At 49.2% G+C, this 26,772-nt stretch overlaps 1 protein-coding gene across 7 annotated transcripts; it reads right to left on the bottom strand.

Moving 5' to 3' along the window:
- Nucleotides 1-26,772, bottom strand: DCTD (dCMP deaminase). 7 transcript variants are annotated; one of them, XM_019921459.3, is made up of 6 exons: nt 26,641-26,772; nt 24,733-24,847; nt 24,013-24,148; nt 4,797-4,913; nt 3,131-3,227; nt 56-1,198 (listed from the first exon to the last, which is right to left on the bottom strand). In XM_019921459.3, exons 2-6 carry the CDS (start codon nt 24,838-24,840, stop codon nt 1,120-1,122), a joined length of 537 nt encoding a protein of 178 aa, XP_019777018.2. In that variant the 5' UTR covers nt 24,841-24,847; nt 26,641-26,772; the 3' UTR covers nt 56-1,119. The 7 variants fall into 7 exon arrangements, with proteins under 7 accessions (XP_019777016.2, XP_019777018.2, XP_019777023.2 ...); XM_019921464.3 differs by lacking the exon at nt 26,641-26,772 and adding an exon at nt 26,357-26,576; XM_019921463.3 differs by lacking the exon at nt 26,641-26,772 and adding an exon at nt 26,045-26,340.

Raw genomic sequence — 26,772 nt, 5'->3', positions numbered from 1 at the left:
TAAGAGCACTTTAAAACGGTCATGATCTTTAGAATAAAGAAACCATTTTCTCAACGAAGGTACTGAGCACATTTAATAAAAATGAAATGAGATTAAAGACAAGGTGCACTGCTACCCATCCCCCAAATCGAAGTGATTCGGAAGGTGAGATGTGTGTCAATGAAGGCAGGGCACCAGGAGCGCAAGTGAGCTCCTGTCACCAAGAGATCCGGACGGAACTGACACCTCCTCACGTTCATTTCACTTACAGGACGGGAGACCGCAGCCCTGGGAATGAACCGTGCTGGCACGTGCAGCAGCGGTGCGGGGCTCCGCCCCCGGGCAGGGTGTGGGCCTGGGGGCGACGCAGGGCGACGGGCTGCCTTCCCCGGGCACGACTCATTACTCAACTAAACTAATGTAAGAGCTCTGTGTCACCCACAAAGCCAGAATAAGAAGCACGAACAACAGAAGTCCCCACCATGCAGAGGCACACCGCGGCACCGCCCTGTGGGAGGCAGGACAGCAGAGCGGGAAAAGAACGCCAGCTCAGTTGCGCTCATCATCTGCCGGGACGAAGGCGCACCCCGTCCAGGACTTTTGGGCGGGTGGCTGGGCGGCTGGGGGCCCCCTCAACTCTCAAAAGCAAACACTTAAATGCTACTGTCTTGCGGCTCCTTTCCTTCCCCCAAGGGCATTACATGTGCTGCTTCATTCGGGCCCGATGTTCAGATCAGCGTGTCTGCTCATCCCGGCAGGCACACAGCCACAGTTATTTGTCCTCCCAGCACACGTGGCGTTGAAGAGCGGCTGTGAAACGCAGTGGACGACGCACGGCTGACGCCCTTCTGCGCAGCCACCAGCGTCCCAGCGAACCAGGAGACAGGAGGGGAGATGCCCGCTCCAGCCCCGTGCGCACCCACAGCTCCTTTATTTTACACCCTGAATCGACAGTTTCAACACATGCAGATTCCACGTGACAGGAGCGCGAGTCAGGAAGATTTGAGCTTTCACATTCTTCACACGTCGACTTTTGCCGTCCCGGCTATTAGAAAGTTATGTGTAACTTTAAGATGAAAGGCATTAGCAGCTTCTCAGAAGAGGATAATCCGATCTTCTGGAGACTTAATGAGATGTAAGTCACTGGAGCTTCTGACTCGGTCTGCTGTTAATTGAATCAAAGTCAATGACAATCTGGCTGCACTTTGGTGTGAATTTCCTAAAGGTAAGAAACAAAACATATAGAGATATTATCTAGTGAGTAGTTAGAGCCATTTGTTTACTTTGGCTTAACCTACATTTTCTGCGGGGAGGAAAAAAAATTCCCGGTATTCGCTTGATATTTTGTCTCTATAGGAGCCAATTACAGTGCACCATACCGAGAGAAGCACGGACCGGAAAAGACTAAGACAAAAAAAGATGCATGGGGCGGCTTGGTTTGTGTGTTCGTCAGCTAGCTGAGTTCATGAATTATCGGGAAGTCAGAGGATTTCTAACAAGTTAGCTGCATGACATGACATCCAATGACTAGTTTCCCCACCAGATTTTTCTTATTGTCTAGGAAATGTTTGCAGCCAACTTGGAATTGCTCTAAAGCACAAAAAAAGAGCAAATTTTCTTTTGCTCTCCATACAAAACAACCAGCTCTAGTGGAGTCATTTTTAAAACCAGGTTCTATAAATGCAGAAGTAAAATAAACCCATGATATTTTTTACTCATTAATATACCTTCTCAAGCAGGTGAAAAGAACATACATGGAGACTAAACATATTCCTTAAAAAAAATCAGTATACAGTAAATATCTAATTATTATGTAAATAAATTGTGTCTCAGAAGGCACAATAGTGCAAGAGATTCATTACGTATAACCTATATCCCTAATGAGTAACCCAAAAGGTTAGGTACGTTACCAATTACAAGGACCCCAACTGCTGACACAAAGACTATAGAGGAACTTCTTCAAAAGTTTTCAGTCTAAAAGAAGTTTCTACCAGAAACCAAAGGTGGTTGACCTGACTTGTGAGTGACACATACCTCCCAATCTGTGTCTACCAAAGGTAAAGCATATAAATATCAATGACTTGAAATCTCAGCTTAAACTATGACTGTAAAGAGGATTCCCAGTGTTCCAACCTGGCAGGTTATTTTCACCTTAAATATTTTATGCCAGAGTTGTTACATCTGCAAAAAGATTTAATGTTAATATTATAAAACTTGTGAATTTTAAAATTTCTCACTATCAGAATAATTAGTTCAAGCCCTGGAAATCTACTAAAAGTAAAGTGTAATCATTACAGATTGTCTTCAGTTACTTCTGTCACTGCCCATAAAAATCTACCCTTAGAATAATCTTTAGAGCCTTAGCCCATCATATTTAAAAAGATGCTTCCTATATCCAGACAAAACTCTAATCCAAAAAAGATACATGCACCCCTATATTCACAGCAGCACTATTCACAATAGCCAAGACATGGAAACAACCTGAACGTCCATCGACAGATGAATGGATAAGAAAGATGTTGTGTGTGTGTGTGTGTACACACACACACAATGGAATATTACTCAACCATGAAAAAGAATGAAATAACACCATTTGCAGCAACATGGATGCAATGAGAGATTATCAAACTAAGTGAAGTAAGTCAGAAAGAGAAAGACAAATACCATATGATATCACTTATATGTGTAACCTAGAATATGATACAAATGAACCTATCTAGGAAACAGAAACAGACTCGTGGACATAGAGAATAGACTTGTGGTTGCCAAGGGGGAGGGGTTGGGGGAGGGACGGAGTGTGAGGTTGGGGTCAGCAGATGTGAGCTTTTATATACAGGATGCATAAACAACAAGGTCCTACTGTAGAGCACAGGGAACTATATTCAGTATCCTGTGATAAACCGTAATGGAAAAGAATGTATACATATATATAACTGAATCACTTTGCCGTACGGCAGAAATTAGCACAACATTGTAAATCAACTATACTTCAATTAAGAAATAAATTTTTAAAATAAATAACATAAATAAAAAGATGCTTCCAAGTGTGGAGGTCAGGCATCCCACATAGAAATTAAACATCAGACAAGGTCAAGTGTGTTTTCTTCATCAGGCCTTCCAGCGCCTTCTCCTCCACACGCCTCCCACTCACCTGAAGGAAACCCCGGCCATTTCCAACATGAGCCTCGCGGCTCTTGTCTCATTGCTGTCGTGGTATTTATCAGACATGAAAATAACTTCTTTTATCCCTTAAAAGGCAACAATGAAAGAAACCTCATTATGTGCACATAGAGATACAACAAGAGGCATGCGGACGGAAACCCTGGAGGAGTCTGATTAATCAGCTTTCCTGAGGGTGCGAGCACACGATGTCCAGTGACTGAAATATGTATCTGCTGCTCTCAAATACAGCAGCACATGGATTCTACTTAATCTGCCCTCCAGTCTTTATGGATCTTTTTTAAATAAATGCAAAGTGAAAACATGTCAAATAGTCAAGCCTTGATCCGATTAACCAATTTTCTTTACTGCAGGCAATCAAATATTCTTTATTCGCAAGGCAACGACTCCTAACTCAAGAGGCTAACGGGGGTGGTGGAGAACACGGGCAGAATCAGAGATGAGGACCACCGTGCTGCCAGGAATGGCTCTGCAGACCAGTTCAAGCCAGCTTGACAGAGGGCAGATGTGTTTCCTACCCCTGTCTCACCAGGCAGTTCTAACTTGAGGGCCAAGAATCTGGAGGGCACTTGACAATCACTCGCTCCTCCACAAGCCTCAGAAGGGACCACAGGGGCTTCCCTGGTGGCGCAGTGGTTGAGAGTCCGCCTGCCGATGCAGGGGACACGGGTTCGTGCCCCGGTCTGGGAAGAGCCCACATGCCGCGGAGCGCCTGGGCCCGTGAGCCATGGCTGCTGAGCCTGCGCGTCCGGAGCCTGTGCTCCGCAACGGGAGAGGCCACAACAGTGAGAGGCCCGCGTACCGCCAAAAAAAAAAAAAAAAAAAAGGGACCACAGGAGGAGGCTGCTCTTCCCATGCACCTGCCGCCGCCGCTGTGCTAAGGATGGCGAGGAAAACTCGCGAAGGGTCGTACACCCCCAGGGAGGGAGACCACGAGACTCCTTAACTGAGATCTTTGATCCTGATTCCACCAGACCGCTTCTGCTCAGAGATCCAGGGCTCGGGATACACAGCCCCGTTAAAGCACACATCTGGCTAACGTGGTAAGTCTTTAAATCTCAAGCTGAGAGCTTTATGGAGATAAAGTGTAGATGAATCTTAGATGCGACAGTTTGAAAAAGGTGAAATATTCCGAACACAATGGTGCAGATTTATGGTAACAGTAATGTAAGAAAAACTTCAAGTTGTACCATTTGAGTCTTATGACATTTATATGCAAAGAGATGTTTAGGTCCTCATATATCTACCATATATTAGATACAAATTAAAATTTCATTTACAGACTCCCAGCTGACCTTGTTTCTGACAGAAGTTCACTTCTCTCCCTCCCCCCTAATCTATGCACAATATGTCAGAGAACAGTAAATTGACAGTACGTACATGCAATGCTGGTGGTGTTTTTTAGCAGCTTGCAGTTTGGGAAGTTGCAAACTAAATTAAAAACATGCTAAGAATCACAGAGGATGCAATTAGCCTCAGAATGCCTGGCACCATTCAAAAACAAGACACAGGAAATACCTTGCAAAGCTGATAGTGCAGTTAATTTAGATCTAAACAACAGCGATTTAAGATCAAACACATCTGCAGTGAGCAGGCAGCAATGCAAATGTGACAAATGGGAACGGCCCGGGTCCTACCTGCCTGGATGATGAGCTTAGCACATTCATTACACGGGAACAAGGCGACATACATGGTACAGCCTTTCACATCTGCTGAGTTTTTGTTCATAATGGCATTCAGCTCGGCGTGGCACACTGTGGGTTTGAAGGAGAAAGAAAGAAAAACTTAGATTGCAAGCTCATGAAGAATTCGCTAAGAGTGTTGAGGCATTCCGTTTGCCCCTATGAAATAACACAGATAACAGGCTCAATTTTTAAAAAACTGATTAGAGACGGAAAGTACTGAGAAATGCAGGCCACGTGGTCTGACAGGCTGGCGATGAGCAGCGTGGACCGCAGCAGCCCTGGGTCTGTTAGCACCTACAGCAGCCAGGAGGGGCCAAGGTCAATTGTCCCCATCCACCCCAAGCAGAGCGATGGCTCATCGCTCCCCAAGACCCACAAGGCGGGGACGGAACCACCAGCATAAAACGGCTCACTTGTGTGCTGGTAATGCACACGCAGGGATGTTCGCCAGGGCCACTAGCGGGCAAAGGGCAACTCTGAGAGCAAGACAATCAGGAAGTGAAGCTGAGCATTTCTGTCCCCAGGGATCTGCTGCACCTCATGGCCCTCAGCCCACACACACCAAAGAAAAATGCCATCGGATAACCGGCGGTTTGTCTTCCCTACGAAAACCATCCATCCACTTAATGGCCGTGGAAAGTCAAGTTCTTGCCAGACTGGTCAGTGATCCCCAAATGGTGATCCAAGGTCATCCCCAGCCTTGCCTGGGTTCAAGGTTGGGGAGGCTCCCTCCTCTCCTGTCCCGCACCTGCTGACGCCCACCCATCTTCCCAGGCTGCCAGGCTAGGTGTTCCCACCACCCAATCCACAGGTGCTCCTTTGAGGGGGCTCGTAGTATTCGCCTCTCGGATCTACTCCAGAACCCCCGACCTGCTTTGTGAGCTGCTGTGTTGACTTCTAATATCATTACTTACTTTCCTGGGTGCGTTCTCTAAAACTGTTCTCCTTGTGGTGGTGATTCACAGACTTGTCTGCCTGGTGGAACCCCCCAAGGAGGAAACCGCCATGTCTGTGTCCCCCACCTGGAGACCGTGATGGTCTGGGGTGTGGCCTAGGCTTTGGATTTTTCAGAGATTCTCCCTCATGATTCTAAGCTGCAGACACGTTTAGAAAACACTGCCGTGTAGAACCCTCTCACATCTGCAGGGGACCTAACACACTCTAGGCACGCGAGTGCTAGATAAATGTTTACTGAATGAATTACCATCTGGCCCTGGTCCAAATCATACAAAACTTCTAATTATAAACATGGGGGCCTTCGAAGGTCTCCCCCTCTGTCTCCAACTTATCACCCTCCTACCCTGAGCACCTTCGTCCAGGAGCACTGAGGCTGTAAAGCAAAGACTCTTGCCCACCACCCAGTCCTACAAGATAAGTCATCAGCCGCGGCACCGCTGACCTACCGTGCGCCCTGAAAGGAATTCAGGCAAAGAACGGGAGGACGCACTCTGCGCTTTGGGAAAACAGGCACGACAGGCCCTTAGTTAGATACACATTTCAGGAAAAATTAGGGATCAATTCCAAGAAAACCTTTTTATGAACCCAGATTCTTGCATCTTCCCATACTTAGGAAAGCACTAAATTCATCAACTGAGATCTCTCTTCCTTGTGACTGGTTATACTGTATGCTGACCGCACAAGCCCCTTAGCCGAGACCGTATATATATGGACCTCCCTCGCTACGTCTTCAGAGCTGTCTCTCAGAGGGTCTCTGAGAGGCTGTCTCCTGGCTCTGGTCCTCAGTAAGACCCTGAATAAAACTCAACTCCCGGCTCTTCCATTCTGCGTTTTTCTTTTAGTCGACAAGGCCTTAAAAGAAGAGTGGCCTAAACTCATGGCTCTTGTGCACTTTAGCTCGAATGTCCTCACTCAGTCAATAAACTTTACTGGGGGCCCACTCTGGCTCAGACAGGATACAGACCCCGGTCCACCGTCCTCCCAGGCCTCCCGTCTTCAGGGGACGTTGCAAGTGTCCCTGTGAGTCCTGCAGCAGCTCTGCAATCCTGCAGGCAGAAAGCCGAGCTGCAGCCTTCTCAGGAGATCCTGGCGAGTGCTCACCTTAGCCTACGAACACCACGATTTAGTTGTGTGTAGAAATGAACAGTCTCTGGCATTGTTAAGAAAATCTAAAGGGAAAAAAACCAGCCGTGCTTAATCACATCACAGCCCATCAGAGAACAATCCTCACTGGCTGCAGACAGACCCGAGCCTGGCTCCTTGAGACCCTGTCCCGTAAACCCCAAGGGGTGGAGGGACCCTAAGGGCTGTCAGGGCACTGGCCTCGGAGGGGCCCCCCGGCCCCATTTCCTTCCCTGGTGACCGAGATGTTCCCAAGCTGGTATCAACACTGCTCAGTGTAAAAACAATTAGAGGAACTTGTTGCTTTTATTTCCCCCTTGAGGACACAACCCAGGCTTCTAGGTTCTGTGTAGCTCCCTGAGCCTAATGCTATGCCGTGAACATACGGGTGTTAAATATTTACTGAGTGAATAAAGGAGGAAATTCAGATTCCAATTCTTGATGGCAACGTGGGGAAATACAGAAAGTCCTCTTGAATTCAAATATCAAAAATATGCTTTCCCACCTGATAACTATTTTTTGATGGTGCTGGTATTAATATTCAGGACCAGAGTTTCTGAATCCGTTAGGAAACTCTATGACATCGTCCTCTTATGAATCTCTAAAAATTGTCACATTGACTACAAGTGTCTTCCTCTAATTCATCCGAGGCAGTCTGGGGCAAAATATACTATGTCTGGATTCATTAACGAAAACTATCAGATGAAACAGGTTCTCGCGTGCAGCATCCGACGCCCCTGTGTAAAGGGTGGTTTATAGAAATAACACGCTGGACTATAAACAGACTTCCTTTCTCTTAACCACAAGATCACAGGACAGAAAACACAAAGCTTCTTGTTAGAGAAACAAGAGGTCTCCCGGGCATTTAGAGCAGCTGAGTGCCAGGCGCACGCGAGGCTCTGTAAAGGGAACAGGTCACAACCCACCATCCCACACGTTCAAAAGCAGACAATGACAAGAGCGAAACTCAGGCGTCCCCTCCACACCTCGCTGCCCTCGTTCACCACCGCACACCCCAAACTCAGACGTGGCGAACACCCCCCCCCCAGCCACCGGGCACCTGCTTCCCGAGCCTGCACCTGAGGGTCGAGGGGAGGAACCCCTGGCCCGCGAAGCCCCTGACACTGAGCCGGGCCCCTCCCACCTCGTGACCCCCTGCGCTGTGGGTCCAGATCCTCAAGTCTGAAAGGCTGTGCGTTTCTGGCCTGGCTGGCCTCTCGGCACCACGGCATGCAGTCTATGCGGCCCTGACCCTCCAAGACCGCCCTGTGTTTCTCTCTGGGGCTGATCCGCCCAGGCGGCACCAGGCAGACAGGCCTCGGGCCCCAGACTGTCCTCTGGGCAGACCAACGTGACTGACGACTGTCCATTCGGCTTGTTTAACGTGGGCCAGTCAGGGCGGAGGCTGGGGATTCATTCACCTGGCCTGGCATCTCCACTGGTCACTTAACAGGTAACCGCCTGGAGGAGGCCGTTCCAGGCCCAAGGAGCACCCAGCAGCAGGGCCTGCCTGCGACGGGCTTGCTCCAGGCCCAAGGAGCGCCCAGCAGCAGGGCCTGCCTGCGACGGGCTTGCTCCAGGCCCAAGGAGCACCCAGCAGCAGGGCCTGCCTGCGACGGGCTTGCTCCGGGGCCCTGGCTGGCCTGACCGCAAGGCCGAGCGTCCTTCCCTGTATTCGCGTCCTCTCAGGCAAGTCTGGAAAAACAGCTTTGCTACGGGAGTCAGCCCAGGGTTCAAGGCCCAGTCTTGCCACTTAAAGCTGTGCTCTTTGGTTTGCAGGAATAACAGTGGCTCCAACTAACTAAATAAAAGCAGTTTGTACCATCCCAAGGGAATCCGGTTTTTAGCTTTTCCCCATGTGTCCAGTTTCCTTCCCTCAACCTCTAGAACAGCTGACCTTCTCCAAGACAGGCTGTCGCAACAAAACATGAGGCTTCTCTTCTGTTGCCGCCAAGGGCTGGGCCCTGCTCTCGGCAGCCCCCCACCAGGCGTCTCCTGTGGTGCAGGCTCCCGCGGCCCCATTTCTTCTTCTTTATACACATACACTTAGCCCCCATTCTGAAGACGCTGCCTTTTCAGCACTTTGCGTCTCTTTTCTCCTTCCTTTCGAGACGAAACTGTCTTATCTACAACTGCGACTCTATTTTTAAAATAATCACCTCTTGGCGTTATGATGCACATAGAACCTCTAGTTTTCTGTAAAACAAGGCTTTCTCAGCTGTACGTCCTGAAATCAGTTTAGTGAGTTATAAACAGCATTTTTTCCTCCTTTTTAAGGAAACAGGTGGAAAGAGAAGGCGAGAGATCAGAATGCATCCCACGTGGCAAGGTTAAGGAGGTTCCTGAAAACTGTTTCGGTGTCAACTATGTTTGCTGCGTCGCCGTGTAAAAAGCTTAAGAAATACCAGTCTGTGGAAACCTGTTGGCCTCTGTAACGCGCTACTACACGCATACAACCAACCACTATAAACACACAAACAAAAAACTAAGCCCTGATTTATAGCCTCTGCCGATCTCTGTGGTGGAAACACTCCTGCAGGGCTAATTCCAAGCCCCCAACGTGTGGTGCGTAGCTGGGGAGAGACGTGATGTGTCGGATCTGCTCCGTGAGCCGACAGGAGGCCATCCCCACACCCTGCCGGGCGGCCTCATAGTTACCTAAACGCAGTCCTTTTCTGGCTGCAGTCTCTGGGCTCCCTGCTCTGCTGGCCCTTGACGCATGACCACCCCACACCCCCGCTCTAACCCGCTCAGCATCACCAGACCACCTCTCTGTGGGTCCCTGTGCTGCTCTCACATTTCTGGGCGTTTCCCAAGGCTCAAGCCTGCTCTTTCGTTTTCCTCCCATAGTCCTGGACTTTAAGGATTCATCCATCCGTAGATTCTGAGAGAACAGATCTACTTGTAAAACCCTGAAATCTACATTTCTAACCCCAATTTTTCCCACCTTCTCTGCAGGCCTCTTCTCTGGGTGGGCTGAGTCTTCTCTGTAACTTTTCTCACTATGATAGAAACACTCCGTAGATATCTGATGGCACTAAATTAAAGAATACATTTATCTTTTTTGAGTGCTAGCGTTTTTATGATGTGGCTTCGGAAGAGCTGCAGCAAGAACTACAAATAGGGCTGAGTACAAAAACCAACGAAGGAGGATGGCTCTGCTACTGACCTCGAGATAAGCCTAGTTTCTACATTCAGGGCAGGAATCAGGACCAAGTATTCCAAAGATACAGTGTCTAGAAAGTATTCAAAAGAAGCTAAATTGTTATATACACACAAGAAGACAAACTTTCCATTTACCTAGAATTACTCATCTGTGGTTGAGCAATAAGCCAAAGAAATCTCCAAATACTACATGTGTATCTGTTAAACACAAAGTGACACAGGAAGCTTCAACGATTCTCCACTGTTTAAAAGGAAAAGAATCAAATGCTGAAAATACCAGATTAACGCGTATGAAGTTCTTGATTGATAGAAGGAGAACCTCTGTTTCAGGTAACTATAAGACAATTCACACGCTTTGGTCTTTTTTTTTTTCTTTCCTATTACTAACTGTCAGAATTCAGAACTGCATTAACCTTGGCCCGCTGAGAAGAGACTGCATAATTAGAAAACTGTATTTTTCAAATTCCCTCTTACTAGGGCTTGATTAATCCTTACTGTCTCATGTAGGCGTTTCTCTAGAAGTTTGACAAATTAACAGGATATATTCCATCCTTGGTTAGATTTAAGAGATTCAACATTTTATAGATTTAACTTTCATCTCGTTTCATGTAAGACTAATACAACATCTATTTCAGACAGCAGCATGGTTAAGGTTACTTAAATAGGTTTAAAAAAAAAACCCTCAGAATAAGGCTAAACAATTGCTAACTGCTGCACAAATCATTTAATAGCGCAATTTTACCCCAAACCGATCGTCATGTGGCTACCAGGACATGATGGGAGATACTGGGGCCTGATAAAATTTGGGGTCAGGAAAACTATGTTTCTATTCCAGTTAGAGAAAGCCTCCAGGTTGTTTAAAATTCCTCATATTTAGTAGTGCAGGATTTTTACTTGAAGAAAATGACTTCCTGGGGCCTGAGGGCTATTCCACCAGGGCTGACCTGGAAAGTGGGGCAGCCTGGTGACACAGCTGGGTTAGGAGCAGGAAAGAGGTCCAGACACAGAGCACCTGTGGAACTTAGCCCGACCTGCCCTGCCTTCTGCCAACACTCTCCAGGCCGGTCTGTACAAGCGTGCTCGGCGTCCCTGGGGACTGCCCCCGTGCCCTTGACTGATGGCTGTGACGGTTCTCGGGGCCAGGCGGCCACCAGCGTTCTGAGCACGGACACTTCAGCTTGCTGCCAAGAGGGAGGGTCCGGACTCGAGAGCCAAGAAGGGTGCGCTCAGGGCCGTGAAAAGGTGGGACGCTCCAGCCTGCAATTAGTAACTGACACAAAACGGGGTACCCGAGTTCAAGGTTGACCTGTGCATTTAAAAAAACAACGCAACGTTAATTTTTACAAGATACTCCACTTCTGATGACAAAGCTCTTGGTCATTACTTCTTGAAATCAGGGTCCAAGTGTTTTGACTTCTGGCGTCATACAGGGATCAGAGTGGCTGAATCGGACCCGTCTCTCTCAGAGCACGGGTGCCCCCCTGCTCTGGGTGCCCCTCAGGCGCCCGACGGAGGCTTCCACTGAGGGGTGGGACGTGCACCCACTCCTCAGATCCATTTAGGGAAGCGCTTCCCTGCTTCAGGAGTTGGGACGGAATTTCAACTACTTATTTCTTAATTATTGAAAGATGTCCTGACGGCCTCATCTAGCACCACCAGCCTGCAAAGGACCCATCCTTCAAGTCAAGAACTAAACAAGAGAGTAGCCTCCAGATTTAACCCTTCCCCAACCTCCCACCCCCAGCACCCCACAAAGGTCGCAAAGTGTTCACTGTCACGGCTACCCCCAATCCAAAGCCAGAATCTGGCCCCAAACAACGTCACCCCTCTGCCTCACCTCCGCTCCATGAAGTTTCCATGTTGGTAAGGCAGTGACTGGACTCGCTATCGAGTTGTCAAAGGATCTGAGGCTACGGTGGGTAGGGGAGAGGGAGAACCGGCTCAGGAAGGGACAACTACATTACTTCTCCGAGACAAACCCAGCGGCACAGGCCTGGTGGACCCCGCCCGCGCTTCTCAGCCTCTGCCCCAGAGCCCCCACCACGGTCTTCCTCTCTGATAGCTGCTATTGCCCCAAAGCCCACTTCCCTCCCACGGCTTCTCACACAGAGCTCTGCCCATCCCCGTCCCCCCTTACCCCCGCCGGAGGAGCATCCCTTGGCGCCAGGCTGCAGCAGGGAGGGAAAGTGGTTTCCAACTGTAGACGCCTCCCAGATGCGTGTCGTTCTAAGTCTTGGTTGCCGGCAGAGTGCCTACAGGCCTGGGCGCTGGCACTGCAGGAGCTGGCAGGTCCCCCCTGCAGAGCTCATGCCCCGCCAGGCAGGAGACGCCCAAGCACGGACAAACCAGAGCCAGGGCTGCAGGCACTGCAGAAGAAAGGCCACGGAAGGCGGGAAGTGTGGCAAAAACCCAGGAAACAAGGGCTCAAATGCACCGTTTGTAGACAGAGGGGAGCTGAATCCGCAGGCAATATTGTTCCTGCAGAAAAATGTATCTGGATTACAGATGGCTTTCAGAACCAAGGGGGCTAAAACCTGGCATCTGCCTGCACCGGGGCACCAGGGTTCAAGCCCAGCCTCATCAACGATGAACAGGAACACGAGTACCTTCCCTTCCTAGCTCGCAAGGTTACAATGCCGAGCACGGCAGAAAATCGCTTTGTGAACTAGAGCGAATTCTGCCGGTGAAGCCACTGTTACCAAGTCAGAACTGCACGTGTTTTCTGAGAACAGCGGCGTCCAATCCAGCTGGGTCTTGCTATGATGAAGACCTGTGGGAGCCAGGAGCAGGGCCCTCCTAAGCAGAGGCGACAGGTGACAGCACTTGGGCCTCACCTGGCCACACCCCAAACAGTGGGAACCCCTCTGCTAAGAACTGGATACGACTGCCCCGCCAACCCCACCCCCTGCACAGTTAGTGGCTTTTCTGCTGAGAAGATAAAGCAACTGCGCCCTCCTAGCTTCTGGCATTGAGGGGCGCATAGTTCAGTGGAGAGTCGTCCCTTATTACAGTCTAAGGTTGTAAGTGAAAATAAAAACAAGGAGCAGTGATAGTGCAGAGGATCCCAGCCCTGCCCCTGGAAAACATCTGGAGTCTGTTCTGTTACCACCTGTGCCCAGAGAGGAGGTCTCTGCTGGAAGAAAAGGACAGCAGAAGGGAATTCTGGCCAGATCTGGGATCTGAAGAGGACGAGCTCCCTCAAAAGGCAGTCGGCAGGGACATATATACGCTACCAAATGTAAAATAGACAGCTAGTGGGAAGCAGCCACGTGGCACAGGGAGACCAGCTCCGTGCTCTGTGACCACCTAGAGGGGTGGGATAGGGAGGGTGGGAGATGCAAGAGGGAAGAGAGATGGGGATATATGTATACGTATAGCTGATTCATTTTGTTATAAAGCAGAAACTAACACACCATTGTAAAGCAATTATACTCTAATAAGGATGTTAAAAAAATAAAATAAAAATAATGTAAAAAAAATTCTAAAAGGCAGTTAAATCCTCCAGGCTCTGCATGAAGCCTCAGGCTCAGCTGCCTGTGGCCCAGGCCACTCCTGGAACAAGGCTTTGGGCTGGTCCAGAGACGCCCCAGAGCCCCGCTTCCTCCTGCATGTACCCCAGCCACCTCCTCAGACTCTGCCCCTGCCCCCAGCTGCTAGTGTGAATGACCCTTTGCATCCGGTGAAGCCTCAGCCTCCTGGCCTATGAACCTGAAAGAAAAAGACCTACTTCACTCTGTATGACAGACTCTAGGTCCATCCACCTCACTACAAATAACTCAATTTCGTTTCTTCTTATGGCTGAGTAATATTCCATTGTATATATGTGCCACATCTTCTTTATCCATCCATCTGTCTATGGACACTTAGGTTGCTTCCATGTCCTGGCTACTGTAAATAGAGCTGCAATGAACACTGTGGTACATGACTCTTTTTGAATGATGGTTTTCTCAGGGTATATGCCCAGTAGTGGGATTGCTGGGTCGTATGGTAGTTCTATACTCCAATAAAGATGTTAAAAAATTAAATTAAATTAAAGTTTAAAAAAAATAAAAATTGTGATCTTTGTACACACACAAAGACCTGCCTCTGAGACCCGCCACCAGGACTAAAATCTGTGATGAGCACAGCACCGAAGATGGACTTGGTAAATGTCGGTGCCGCCTGACCTCTCCTCCCGGGCTGCTCGGCTGGGCAGACAGGAGGACAGGCGTTTTTCCTCCCTCCCTCCCCTGCCCCCTTCTCCTCACTGCCTCTTGCTAAGGCTGCTGGCAGCAACTCAGGGCACCCAGGGGATCCACTTAGCCCCAGTGGTAGTGCTTAGGGCTAAAGAGACTCCTGGCTGCGGTGTTTCCATTATTGACGATAAAGCCCCCAGAACTCTAATTACTTTGCTTCCCTGTGTGCTAAGGACACACAACCAGGTCAGAAGGAGGAGGGAGTGGAGACAGTGTGAGCTGAGCCCACCTCCCTTTCCACTGTCCACGCGCGATACATACATTGCTTGACGTCTAATACGTCCTGAGGAAGCACAGATAGCAGCAGAACACTCACCACTGCTGGACAGCGTTGTGACGGAAAGACCCACTGTCAAGCTTCAAAGCTTCCCTCGCGCGTTAACTGCTTTTAAAGGTGAACTGGGACTGACCGAAGGGCACTGGAACAGCAGTCAGGACCTGTGTTCTAATCGATCCCAGCTCTGCAAGGCACACCTCGGGTGACGCGCGGATCCCGGTCTGGGGTGGAGAAGACGGGGCTTACCGGATCTAACTCAGGACTCCCAGGAGAGACCACACTTGCGACCCTGTCCTACGTTTCCAGGGCGGCCCAGCTCCCTGCCCCACACAGCCACCTCTCGTCTGCCTCCGTCCCCTTTCAGCTCGTGACCGCCCTCATCCTCCACTGGAATGCTGCAGTGGATCATGTCTCCACCTGTGACGCCATGACCCGAAGGTGGCAGGTTGGCTGTCACCCGCCCCTCTGCCCTCGCCTGGCGTCCTCCCCTCATCGATGATCCATGAGCTTGGGGGCCATCCCCCTCACATCCTCAGCCATCTCCCCCTCCTGGACCATCCTCAGCTGCAGGCAAACGCGTGCTGTAACGACAGACAAACACACCCGGACCCTCCCCTCGGACAGACGGCGCGCACCTCTGCCTTGGCCCCTCCCTTCTGGCTGCCTCTGCCGTGCTGCTCTCTTCCCAGACATCTCAAAACCGGATCTGCATCCGCCCTGCCCATGTCCCCGCCTTCTGCTCTTCCTTCAGCTGCTCCAGTCTGCCTTCCAGCGGGCCCGCCTCACGGAGCTGCCCTCTGCACTGCCAGCACGACTTGCGCGGTGCTAAACCCCACAGGCATATTCCCGCCTTCCCGGACCTCTCGGCGGCCTCTGGCGTGGCCTCCCGCCTTCTGGAAGCGCTGCCCTGTGTGCTTCCTGATACCACAGCCCTTCTCTGCGGGCCCTTCCACTCCCCCAGCCGCCGCTCAGGGATCTGGCCAGGGCCCCGCCTCTGCACCCGCTCCCTGCATCACCTCGCCTACACCCGTGATGCCACCCAGTGCTGGCACGCCATGCTGACTCGGCTGTCCGCTCGCACACCCAACCCGCCGACCTCACACCCTCCCTGGGAGCTCCTACACACACCTTCAACCCCAGAGGCCCAGATCTCCCCCCTCCCCTCCCCCAAACCTAGGCGCTCAACCAGAACCTTTGCAAGGAGCGGCTCTCCCTCCCCAACCCCGCACCATCAGCCCTCATGATGCTGCCTCCCAAGTGCCCCTCTCCCCACCTCCTCCCCACTGCCCTCTCGCCCGGCCTCCTGCAGCTGCCCCCGGCTGTGTGCCTGTTTCCACCTGCCCCCAAACAACCCACTTCCCACACCCCCCAAACTCCTGACCCTGCGGGCCCCCAGCCTTGCCGTGTTACTCCGGCCTTCACCCGCCAGGCTTGGGCCAGACGCTCTCCTTGCTGCACAGTGACCTAGAGCCTTCCTCCTCCAGGGCCTTCACCCAAGCATCTCTCTCTGTGGAACGCGGTTCTCATCCCCAAACACCCATTACGCCATCTTTACCTGACGGGGGCCAATCAAATCCTTCAGATCTCTGTGTAACAGTCACTTCCTCAGAAAGAAACATTCAATACCATCTGTTTATCCCATTCATGTCTACCTGCTCCACCATCAGTCTGCAAGCTCCTTGAACACAGAGAACATGTACATTATTTACTGCTGGAGAGCGCCTGGCACAGAATACATAAAATAGATGCCCTGTAAGTATCTGCTGAGTAAATGAGCAACTACAGGTGAACATGCTCGGAAAAATGTCATGTATTATGAAATACAGTTACAATTTTTAAAAAGCAAGACGCCTTAAGAACTCACCAACAGACAGCTCAACCTGATGTGAGTAGAGGACTCATTTGTATTTATTTCAATTTCTAACTCACGTTAGAAGTTATAACTCACTCGCAGAAGGAAAAAGGACATGAGGAATTCTGCTTCCCTTTTCCACCTAAACTCAAAATTAATGGTATTTTGAACAAAGTCTTTTAATTGTAGAATTTAAAAATTCATGCTCACTTATCATATTCAATATTTTTTTAAATTTACTATGGCATCTATCACTTGAAAGCACACAGATGAAATTTACACTCCATGCACTGGCTAGGACCTGCGCGTCAGACGGCATGAGCAGAGAGAAGACGGGCACATTCCAACCACCTTGCTTTCACCAATATTCTCCATTTATCAAGGGATTTCCTGAAGCCAGGCCAGTATCCATGTTTCAATAAACATCACCACACGGACTGATTCACAAAAGGATTTCTCAAGTCCTTTCTTTCTATTTGGTCTTAGAATAACCTCCTGTCTCCAAAGAGTTCTAGGTGTCTCTCCTCTCTTCTTACATATTTTCTTGTATTTACGCACGGGGTCTTTTTCTTCATTGCTGTCCTCCCACCTTTTTTCATCCATGTTTGTGGGGTAACCTACACTCTGTGTACCATCTCCATCGGTTTATATTCATCTCAGAACTGGAGCAGATCTGAATCACTAGAAGGAGTTGCGGGGGAACAAAGCCCGTTTCTCTCTATTAATTTGTCCACACGCACAGATGCACGGTCCCTCTGTGTCGCTGCCATCAACAGCTGTTTACTGCAGCTTTCATCCCAGGATGCTTCCCGAACACCCTTAAAACCCCTTAAGCAGAGAAACAGCACCCTAATCAAATAAAATCAAAGCTATATTGTTTAATTTTTCCCGAAAACTCTAGAACTGGAGGAGTCCTCAGTGATCATTTATTTCAAAAAGATACTGAGAAGTGAATGTCAAGTCGTGTATCTGACAACCCCACAATCCCTGGGTTTATGTACATACACCACCCCTGGAGCCCCGGCTCTGGACAGTCAGTCTAGGATTCTCTCACTTGAACCTGATAATTGTCATTTTAAGCACTGTGGAGCTTTTCTTAGCCAACATGCATATTAAAGGTTTGTATGGTACCACGCAAATATAAAACAAAAGTCCTAAGAAGTAAAAGTAATAAACAATATAAATAGTTGCAAAAATCTCTGGCAACCAGATTTTATTGCCTATTTCTGGGAGCAAACTATATACATATATATATATTCTACTTTAATACCAGTATTAACAAAGCTTATGAAAGACAGAGTCTTGATGAAAAAAACTCAAAACAAAACCTTAATAATTCAGGCCAATTTCAGAATAGATCAATCAAAACCCACATAACTGACAGAATAGACCAACAGAATAAAGACTCCAAGGTTCAAGGAGTGTCAGGTGCTCCCTGGAACCACGATGATGGCAACCCTGAGTTTCTAAGCAAAGGCTTATCAACACAGAGAATTAAAGAAGTTATATTTATCATTCAGGTAATTAATGAGCTCACATACTTAATACAACCTAAAATAGGTTGAGTGTGGCCCTGAAATTCTGTTGACGCTATTAATCTCTCAACAAACCTTTTATTTAGAGAGATTGTACAAAGACAAACTTCAGCCCCTTCCTGGTCATCAATTTGGAAATCACTAACCTTGAATGATTTTTAAGTTTTATTATAAACGTCCATGAAGTAAACTGACTTTTTACAGACAAAGACCGATATGTGTATTTTCAGGGGAGGTTTGATCCTATAGATAAGCATTTGAGCTTTTCCTACATCTGCTCTTCAGGACAGGTAGTTACAATACATTGTTACTACACATCCCTTGTAGACATTCATGGTGAAACAGTAATCTCTAGCTCTTAGAAAATAACTAGCCCTGAATTTATAGATTAAAATGTATAGATAAAAATCAAATAAATGAACAAAATCATGATTTATTCTTTTCTGAAGGCTGTTTATAAACACTTATACCTGAATGTGAAATACACTTATGTTAAGCTGGGGGGAGCCTCATTCATAAGCTGTTGTGTTTCCCTGTTTCTCTAAAACACCGCACGGTGAAACCCGAGTTTGCCCCTCTTTTCCTAAAAACAATATACTTTATTTTTTTACTGTAAACTTGCTCCAAGGTTTTCCATTGATTACACTAGTTATTTTGTACAAAAGTCCCTAATTAGGCCCACTGTCAGGCCACAAGTACTGGATGGCTAGGCAGGGGAGGGATGTTGGGTCGCCACCAGTGAAATTAGAATTCTGCAGGAAAAGAAACAGCAAGTCATCAAATCCATGAATCTGCCTAACAAAACCAGAGGGCATTCAATTTCAACCGGCTGAGGGAATAAATTTGGTCTTAATTACTAGAAGCTCTTACGTTGTGAGTAAGTTGCAGCTTAAGAAGGATCAGCCTCCTAACTTCCTGATAAATTAGTTTCTCAAGACTAACCTTTTGGATGCCAAAGAAATACATCACATGCATGGCAGTCGGGAAAATGTCAGTGTTCAAAGGGGTAAAAGGTAAATGGCTAAGTAATCACTAAAACGACATCTACGCATGCTTAACAACATGCTAAATCTGAAAAATAAAGACTACATTTAAATAGAAAATTTAAAGAAGCACTGCCACACGCTGGCAAAACTGTTTCAAGCTGCCACGCTGAACTCTTGCCTTAATTCATTTCCAGCATTTTCCTTCCCAGCATTATACTTTTTTTTTTTTTTTTTTGACCACGCTGCACGGCATGTGGGATTTCTCAGTCCCCCGACCAGGGATCGAACCCGCGGCCCCTGCAGTGGAAGCGCAGATTCTTAACCAGTGAAGAGTTTTCCTGCATAAATATGAACTGACTCTGGAAAAAGTTTCATGCCTCTATGTCTGCCTGATGTATCAGAGTGTGGGGCTACCCCCATCTTGGGACATCAAGACTATGGTCCCCTCCACGAGTGCGATGCAACAGCCAAAGCAATCCTGGCTTCTTGATTGACTGGGATGGAAGAGGAGGCCAAGCAAAGAGGCCTGCTTCCCCACAAATCCCTTCCTCAATGGGAACCAGCATGGCAGGAAAATGCATTCAAGTTTGACGGGCGTGGGAGCTCTGTTAAAAACTGTGAAGTTTAACAATGGCTCCCAAGGAAGAAAGAAGTTGATTCTATGCCAGCCCTCTGGTCTGTAAACCATGTCATCAAAATTGGTTATGAAAACCTGAGGAAAGAGTGATCTCTGAATTACCACAAGTGTTTCGCCTCCATTTTATAAAATTGGTATTTTGATTAAAGGTGCTTCACTGATGAATCGCACGAAGAGAAAGGAACTCAAAGTGTCAGCTGAGCGCTTCGCTCTGGGGTTAGCAACCACCCCTCATAAAAATTAAAGTCTTCCAAAGTTTTTTACAAGGTAAATTAGATATATCTGCTCCTTTCCAGTTTTTTTTTCATTGTCATTCATGTGAAAAGGTGTCACTATAATAACGCTGGCTTCTTCCTGCCACTTACTGTTACTGACATCATACTATCTTTTGGATTTCTCAGGAAAAAGATGAGATAAAAGGCAGTTTCCTTGGCAGGGGGAATTTTCATTTTCCATATTAATACCACATTATAATCAAATCGTTTCAATGAAGTTTTGATCCTAAGCCTGGAAGAACAAAAACACCCTTTAAAAATGCCTCTCTAGAGACACAGCCCAGAAAAAACACCATCTCCCTACTCTGTTACACGTATTCTGTGTTTACCTCCCCTTCCACAGAGTGTCAATCAAGACTAATGACTTCCAAACTTACAGAATTAATAAGGAGAATTAAGCTATATATGCTAACCAGTAAACTTAAACTTACACAGCTCCCAAGCTCCCCTGGGAGAAATGTGAAGGGAGGCCAGGCGCAAACGGCTTCCTGCTTCATCCCAGGCGCAGGGCACCACCACCTGAGCTCTCGACCTCTGGGGGTCATTTCCTCGAAACCTCTGTTTGTTCAAGTGCATAGCGAGAAGAAAATGGGTGGCCCACTGGGCTGCCATGTACCCGCTTCAGAAAAGCCGAATTCCTGTGCCCCACCGCCCCCGCAAGGAAGCACAGAGCGCTGGCCTCGGCATTAGAAGATGTCACCCTGCCTGTGTGGCACTGTATTAGTTACTTAACGTTTCTGGGCCTTCAGGTTCCCATCCATGAATGAAGTGGGTAGCTTAGACCCCGTGGGCACAAACCCCAAGGTACCACTGAGGTTCTGCCAGGGCTACAGGGACGGTCCGCAGACTGGCAAACATGTGTCTAGCACTTACATACACTTTTTTCCAAACATCAGGGAAGTTCAGATTAATGCAAAGTGTTACTGATATCAAATAGCTTTTTGTCATCATGGATCTTCTTACTCAAAAGATACTAATAAAAGGTATGATCTCACTTTTGTGTGGAATCTAAAAAACAAAAACAAGCTCACAGATACACAGACCAGATGGGTGGTTGCCAGAGGGGGTAGGTGGGTGGGAGGTACAAGCTTCCAGTTATAAAATGAAGTCCTGTGATGTTCAGCATGGTGACTGTAGTTAATAATAATACAGTACTGCACACTTGAAGGTTGCTAAGAGAGCAGGTCTTGCAAATCTTCATGGTAAGAAAAAAAACTTTGTAAACATATCAAATGCTGATACATACGAACCATCATGTCCTGTACCTGTGACTAATGTAACTTTCTATGTCAATTACACCTCAGTTGTTTAAAAAAGATACTACTAGTTTAACTAGCATTATATAGGGGTCTTGGAAGGTTTTTTTGACATTTAAAAGAGGGTCCCCATATACTCAGAAGAATTAGGAAGCCAGTGGTCTGGAATCTAGATAACGTCTAAAGCTCCTCTACAGGGATGGACACAGAGTCATCCCTGAGACAGCAGCCCAGCCGCCATTAACGCTCACCCAAGTCCACACATTATCACTTATTTTTTTTGACTTCTTTTTTTTTTTTTTTTTTGCGGTATGCGGGCCTCTCACTGTTGTGGCCTCTCCCGTTGCAGAGCTCAGGCTCCGGACGCGCAGGCTCAGCGGCCATGGCTCACGGGCCCAGCCGCTCCACGGCATGTGAAATCTTCCCGGACCGGGGTATGAACCCGTGTCCCCTGCATCGGCAGGCGGACTCTCAACCAGTGCGCCACCAGGGAAGCCCCATCACTTATTTTTTTTAATTAATTTTCTTTAAGTCTTAAAACAGAAAAAAAGAATTTGCATTTAGTCAATTAGCAGCGAACATTTCTATTACATCCAAGGCTACCTAAACATTTACTTCTCTGTGACCCAAAATCCCTTCAAAAGACCCGACCGAGTGGATACTTTACAGCCAGTCATAGTTATTCAGACTTAAAGCCCATCTTTACATGTATTATGATGGTAGTGATACTAAAGGCCTTTTAAAAACCACTCAGTACGTCTCCGACTTTTACGGCACATCAAATTATAGGCTTACTCTCGTGAAAGAAAACTGTCTACATTCTAACACGGCTACATGTAAAATGAATAATTGATAAGTAAGGGGCAAAGAGCTTTGAAAACCTAGAGGTATCACATGGTTAGTAAGAAATAATGCACACAGACAACCAGTGCCCTGAAACGCAGCAACCATTCAATAGAAAACAACCAGTGGAGCTGGACAAATGCCGGTGTGGGTTTTTTTTTTTAATTCCTTCTGGAAAGGAGCTCTGAAAGGTACTCTCCAACTTGGACAAAAGGCAAGTGTCTCAGAACAAACACAATTAGCTCCTGGAGACGCTCTGGAAGTGGGGAGTCGGGGGATGGTAAACACGCTGCAAAGCCTCGGGCTTCTAGGCCACCGCCAGAAACGCGCCTGGGGCTCATGGTGGTTGACGGAGGCACAGGTCCTACGGGAGAGCCGCCCTGGAACCAGTGAGGACCCCTCTACGCCGTGCGGACCACTGGCATCGTTTTGTCACCAGCCTCAGCGTCACAGACTGACACCTCCCAGGAACTCCTCTACAGGGAAGCTCAGCGCCGGGACCCACAGCCCACTGTCCTGACTCAGTGAATACGGGCTGCGGTCCTTACACACATCACTGTGGACCTTGAATTCATCAACGCTTTCATCTTTATATGGGACCTTGAACTGTCCTGTGAAAAAGCACCTTTGCGTGTGCCTACAATGAGCGAATCATTTCCCTCCTTTCTCGTCATTGAAAGCACACAGAACCAACAGCAGGGTGACCACGAGTTTCTCAGATACACTGGCGCATCTTTCCCGCGCTCCACTCGGCTATAGAGCTGAGGCTGAGAGGGCAGTTCTACCCTCTTTTCCCCGGGATCCGACTCTTCCTTCTCTGCCAAGGGGGCGAGTTAAATGGACTAACCCGACGATGAAATCCCCTTAATCACGGAAGAACCCTGAGTGCTTTGTAGCTCTCCCCAGTCTCATTCTTCAATTCCTTCTCCGCCTCCAGGCACTTTTTTTTCTTTTTCTTTCAAAAACGAAGCAGTTGCCCTGAAGCAGCTTAGAAAGAAATTTATGGGGCTTATTTAACATGATTAAGGCCCAGGAACATTAGTAAAAATATATAACTTAGGCTACATGTAGACTTGGAGCTCTTCGTGAGAAAAACTCCAGAGGAAAACCTAGCAGGGAAGAGCCAATGAAACAGAAAGGGCTCACACGACACCGGACCCTTATTTCCTGAGGGCATAGCTTTCCCATTCGGATGGCCTGCATCTACGGCACTTCCAGCAGAGGCAGTCTGTTCATTTCCAGACATAAATTCGGGTCCAAACGTTAAGAAAATTCAGCAACCAGCATATGCAGCCCAATGCGCCTCTTTACAGCATTAGTTGCATATTCTCCAGGGAGTTAAAGGAAAAGTGAGGCTTGGCTGGTCACTCCCAGATAATCTCTGAAGCGAGTCCCCCTGGGGCTCAGATAGCCAACAGATTATAACAAGCATCCTCTCCTAATTTAAAGATGAAAACCAGAGTTGGCCAGGCCAAAGGTCTCGCGTGCGCATCTGGCTCGCGGTCTGGCCAGCGGCCACTCTGGGAATGCGGCGCCCGGGGAAACAGGAGCAAGCGACTGCATCATCCCTCTCCGGGTGTCCAGCTCACAGCTTGTGTCCTGCTTCCCAGAGACGAGCTTGAGCCAGATTTCCTCAGTAGATGGAAATGCACGCTGCTTCTCATCAGAGCAAAGCCCTGGCCAGTACTTGGTTAGCTGGCCCCGCTCCCAAGTAGCCAAGAAACAAATGGCAGGGCCACCTCCCCCGGGGGGCTGTGGCACTCTGCAGGGAAGCCCACCGCCAGTGAAACACGCGAGGCCCATGAGAGAGCCCTGGCCCCAGGGCCAGGCTGTGTGACCACTACCACGCCTCCACTTCTTGGCTCCCTTTGGCACTTAGGGGAAATTGGGGTACTTCAATAGGAATTTTTTTCTTTCCAGCTGTCGGTAACAACTGAAAAGGAAGATGAGGCTTTCTGACCATCTACCGTATTTAAGCGCTCACCGAGGCTATGACACAAGCAGAATGGAACACACAACATGCCCTACCGTAAGGGTATTTGGTATCCAGTATACTCTCCGCTGTCCTCCTCCAAGGCAAGAGGTCATCGCTGCATCCATTTGGCATTCCATTGTACCCAATGCCCACAATCTTGTTTTCTGCATTCACGATGCAGGCTCCGACCTACAGGAAGACATGCCCAAAGGCTTGGTGACTTCGGGTGGCTGGTCTGCCAGTGGAGAGGCAGTAAGGGAGACCAGAGGCCTGCAGAGCTCCAAGATGGGCACGCTACTTCTGGAGGGGCTAAGAGCTCTGTCTCCTTGGGGTACGAGAGGCAGTGAACGATGGCATGTGACAATTTACTCTCTCACAGGAAGAGGTAAGCAGGCAGGAATGCAGCACAAAAGACAGCAGATTTCCTTTGCTTTTTGTAAGTTGGCAGGTGTCCACTGAGCCTCTTCCTCTTGTAATTTGCTCACTTGTAGGTACCTCCGTGTCTGTGAGTGTCCAAACATTCTCCTGTAAAACTCACTTACCGGGCCTCCCTGGTGGCGCAGTGGTTGAGAGTCCGCCTGCCGATGCAGGGGACACGGGTTCGTGCCCCGGTCCGGGAAGATCCCACATGCCGCGGAGCGGCTGGGCCCGTGAGCCATGGCCGCTGAGCCTGCACGTCCGGAGCCTGTGCTCCGCAACGGGAGAGGCCACAACAGTGAGAGGCCCGCGTACCGCAAAAAAAACAAAAAAAACAAAAAAAACAACTCACTTACCTGGGAGTTTGGATCTTTGCTCCTCTGTGCCGATAAGAAGGCCACTGCCATGAAATACTCAGGCCATTCCAAATAGTCATCACGTTTTTTACAGGGACATTCACTCATGCTGGGTCTAGAAGAAAAACACAACAAAATAGCAGTGGGCAAACACATTTTGGTCAATCTGCTTTCCAGTTCAACCCAAAGCACATTTCAACTTTGGATCTCCAAACTCAGACAATTTCAATTTACATTTATCAATCAGAAATCACAGCACATGAACCCCAGACGGTCTCTGGTCTTCAGAAAAAAAAAAAAAAATAAGAAATGAAGTTACTATTTCGGAAGTTTGGATTCGGCTTATATGGCTGTGCATCCCCAGATATTACACCTATTAGTGCTTTCTCATAGGATTTTTTTGCCGGTTACTACACATGCCTGCCCTACAAATCACTGTCATCCTCTACCTCTCTCCCTTATCACATGGAGCCAGCAAAAGAGGGCAAGGGAAAGGAGAACAACTATTGATCATCTAATATATTTCAGACACCGAAGGTTATACACATTATCTCACTGAAGCCTCGTTCTGAGCTAAAGGTAACTAACATCCCTCTTAGAGACAGGCTCAGAGAATATAAGCAACTCTCCCTAAACCACACCGGATTATTCTCCATGCCAGTTGGATTCCATTTGGAGCTGTCCCAACTGTGATAGTCATGTGTGCCTTCCCTTTCGCTTAGTTTCCCCAGGTGGGACAGACGTTATCCACTGTGAGTACTGAACCAAAAGAGGAGAAACGATGAAGACTGCTAAGTGTCGTGAGTAAGGCAAGATTTCGGTAACACTGCGCTCTACTCCCGGGCAGGCACAAGCGGTCTCTCCAACAGGGAGAGAGCCCTGAAGGGACCTAAAGCTTCCAGTAAGCGGGTGGGGGGATCCTTTCAAGGGAGAGGAACCAAGGGCAAGGAAGGAGGGCAACGCAGAAACCCGGTAGCTCTCAGGGAAAAGTCTGATTTTTAATGTCAAGGTCTGAGGATGTGGAGGCTTTCCCAACAGCTGGGCTTCGGGACCTCGCTGTGAAGCTGACGCGACCGTGCAGCACGTCGGTGCCTGCTGGGAACCTGGTTACCCACTAGGTACGCTTCCCCGATCCTAAGGGTCCTGTAAACCCTCTTAACGCGAAGCGACGCTGGACGGAACTGGTTTACCACGCGGTTTAAGGGGCAGCATCCAAAACCGCTGTTGGGGGCCCGGAGGGGTGCTGGCTAGGCAGGAGGCCAGGCGAGGAAGGAGAGCGAGGAAGGAGAGCGGAGGGAAGGGAACTTACTACCGGCTTAGGATTAGCGCTCGCTGGTGCCCTGCAGCCCCGCTGCAGAACGGACCCAAGGAGACACGGCTGGTCACCGGCCCGGCCGCAAGCCACGCTCCTCCCGCCCCCCGAGGCCAACCCCGGGACGCAGCCACCGGCCCCGCCGCCCACGTGGCAGCTCCTCTCGGAAGCCCCGGAGGCCGCCGCGCGCCCCGCCAGGTTGACCAAGCGCCGCCGGCCCCGCGCCGCTTCCCCGGCAGCACGTTGGACAGGGAGGGGGCGTCCCCGCGGCCGCCCGCTGCCCCGGCCGCCCCTCCGCTCCCCGCCCGCGACCTGCAGGCCGGCGCCCGTCCCCGCCGCCGCCGCCGCTGTCCCGCCGTCCCGCCCGGGAAGGAAGTTGGCAGAGGAGGCGGGGCCGCCGCGTGGCCGGAAGGTGGCGGGTCTCCACGCCCAGGTCGCCAGCGCTTCCTCGTCCCGGCCGGCCGGCGACCTTCCGGGCCGGCGCACGAGCGGCCGCGCCCGGGCCGCCCGCCCGCTGTGCCGTGGCGGCGCTTGGGTTTCGCCCTTGGCTTCCATCTGGCGCCCGCGAACGAGCGCCGAGGCCGCTGGGCCGGCACCTGCACGGTCGCCCTGCCGCCCCGGGTCCTCGGACGGCACGGTTCGTGGCCGCGCCCAGGCCTCCGACTTCTTCGAAACCGCTGCAGTTTCAGATCTCGGGATCTGAGGGTCGTTTCAGCGGTTGCTGGCGA

This window comes from Tursiops truncatus, chromosome 21 (assembly GCF_011762595.2).
Source record: "Tursiops truncatus isolate mTurTru1 chromosome 21, mTurTru1.mat.Y, whole genome shotgun sequence".
In the NCBI taxonomy this organism is placed as follows: domain Eukaryota; kingdom Metazoa; phylum Chordata; class Mammalia; order Artiodactyla; family Delphinidae; genus Tursiops; species Tursiops truncatus.
This window is presented reverse-complemented; position numbering and strand designations above follow the sequence as displayed.

Coding starts and splice junctions, on each gene's coding strand:
- DCTD (XM_004318072.4), bottom strand. CDS start 24,888: ATGTGTTTGCCCACTGCTATTTTGTTGTGTTTTTCTTCTAGACCCAGC. Junction 3,228..4,796: donor TAAGCTCATCATCCAGGCAG/GTAGGACCCGGG, acceptor TTGCCTTTTAAG/GGATAAAAGAAGTTATTTTC. Junction 1,199..3,130: donor ATGGCCGGGGTTTCCTTCAG/GTGAGTGGGAGG, acceptor TCTTACCTTTAG/GAAATTCACACCAAAGTGCA.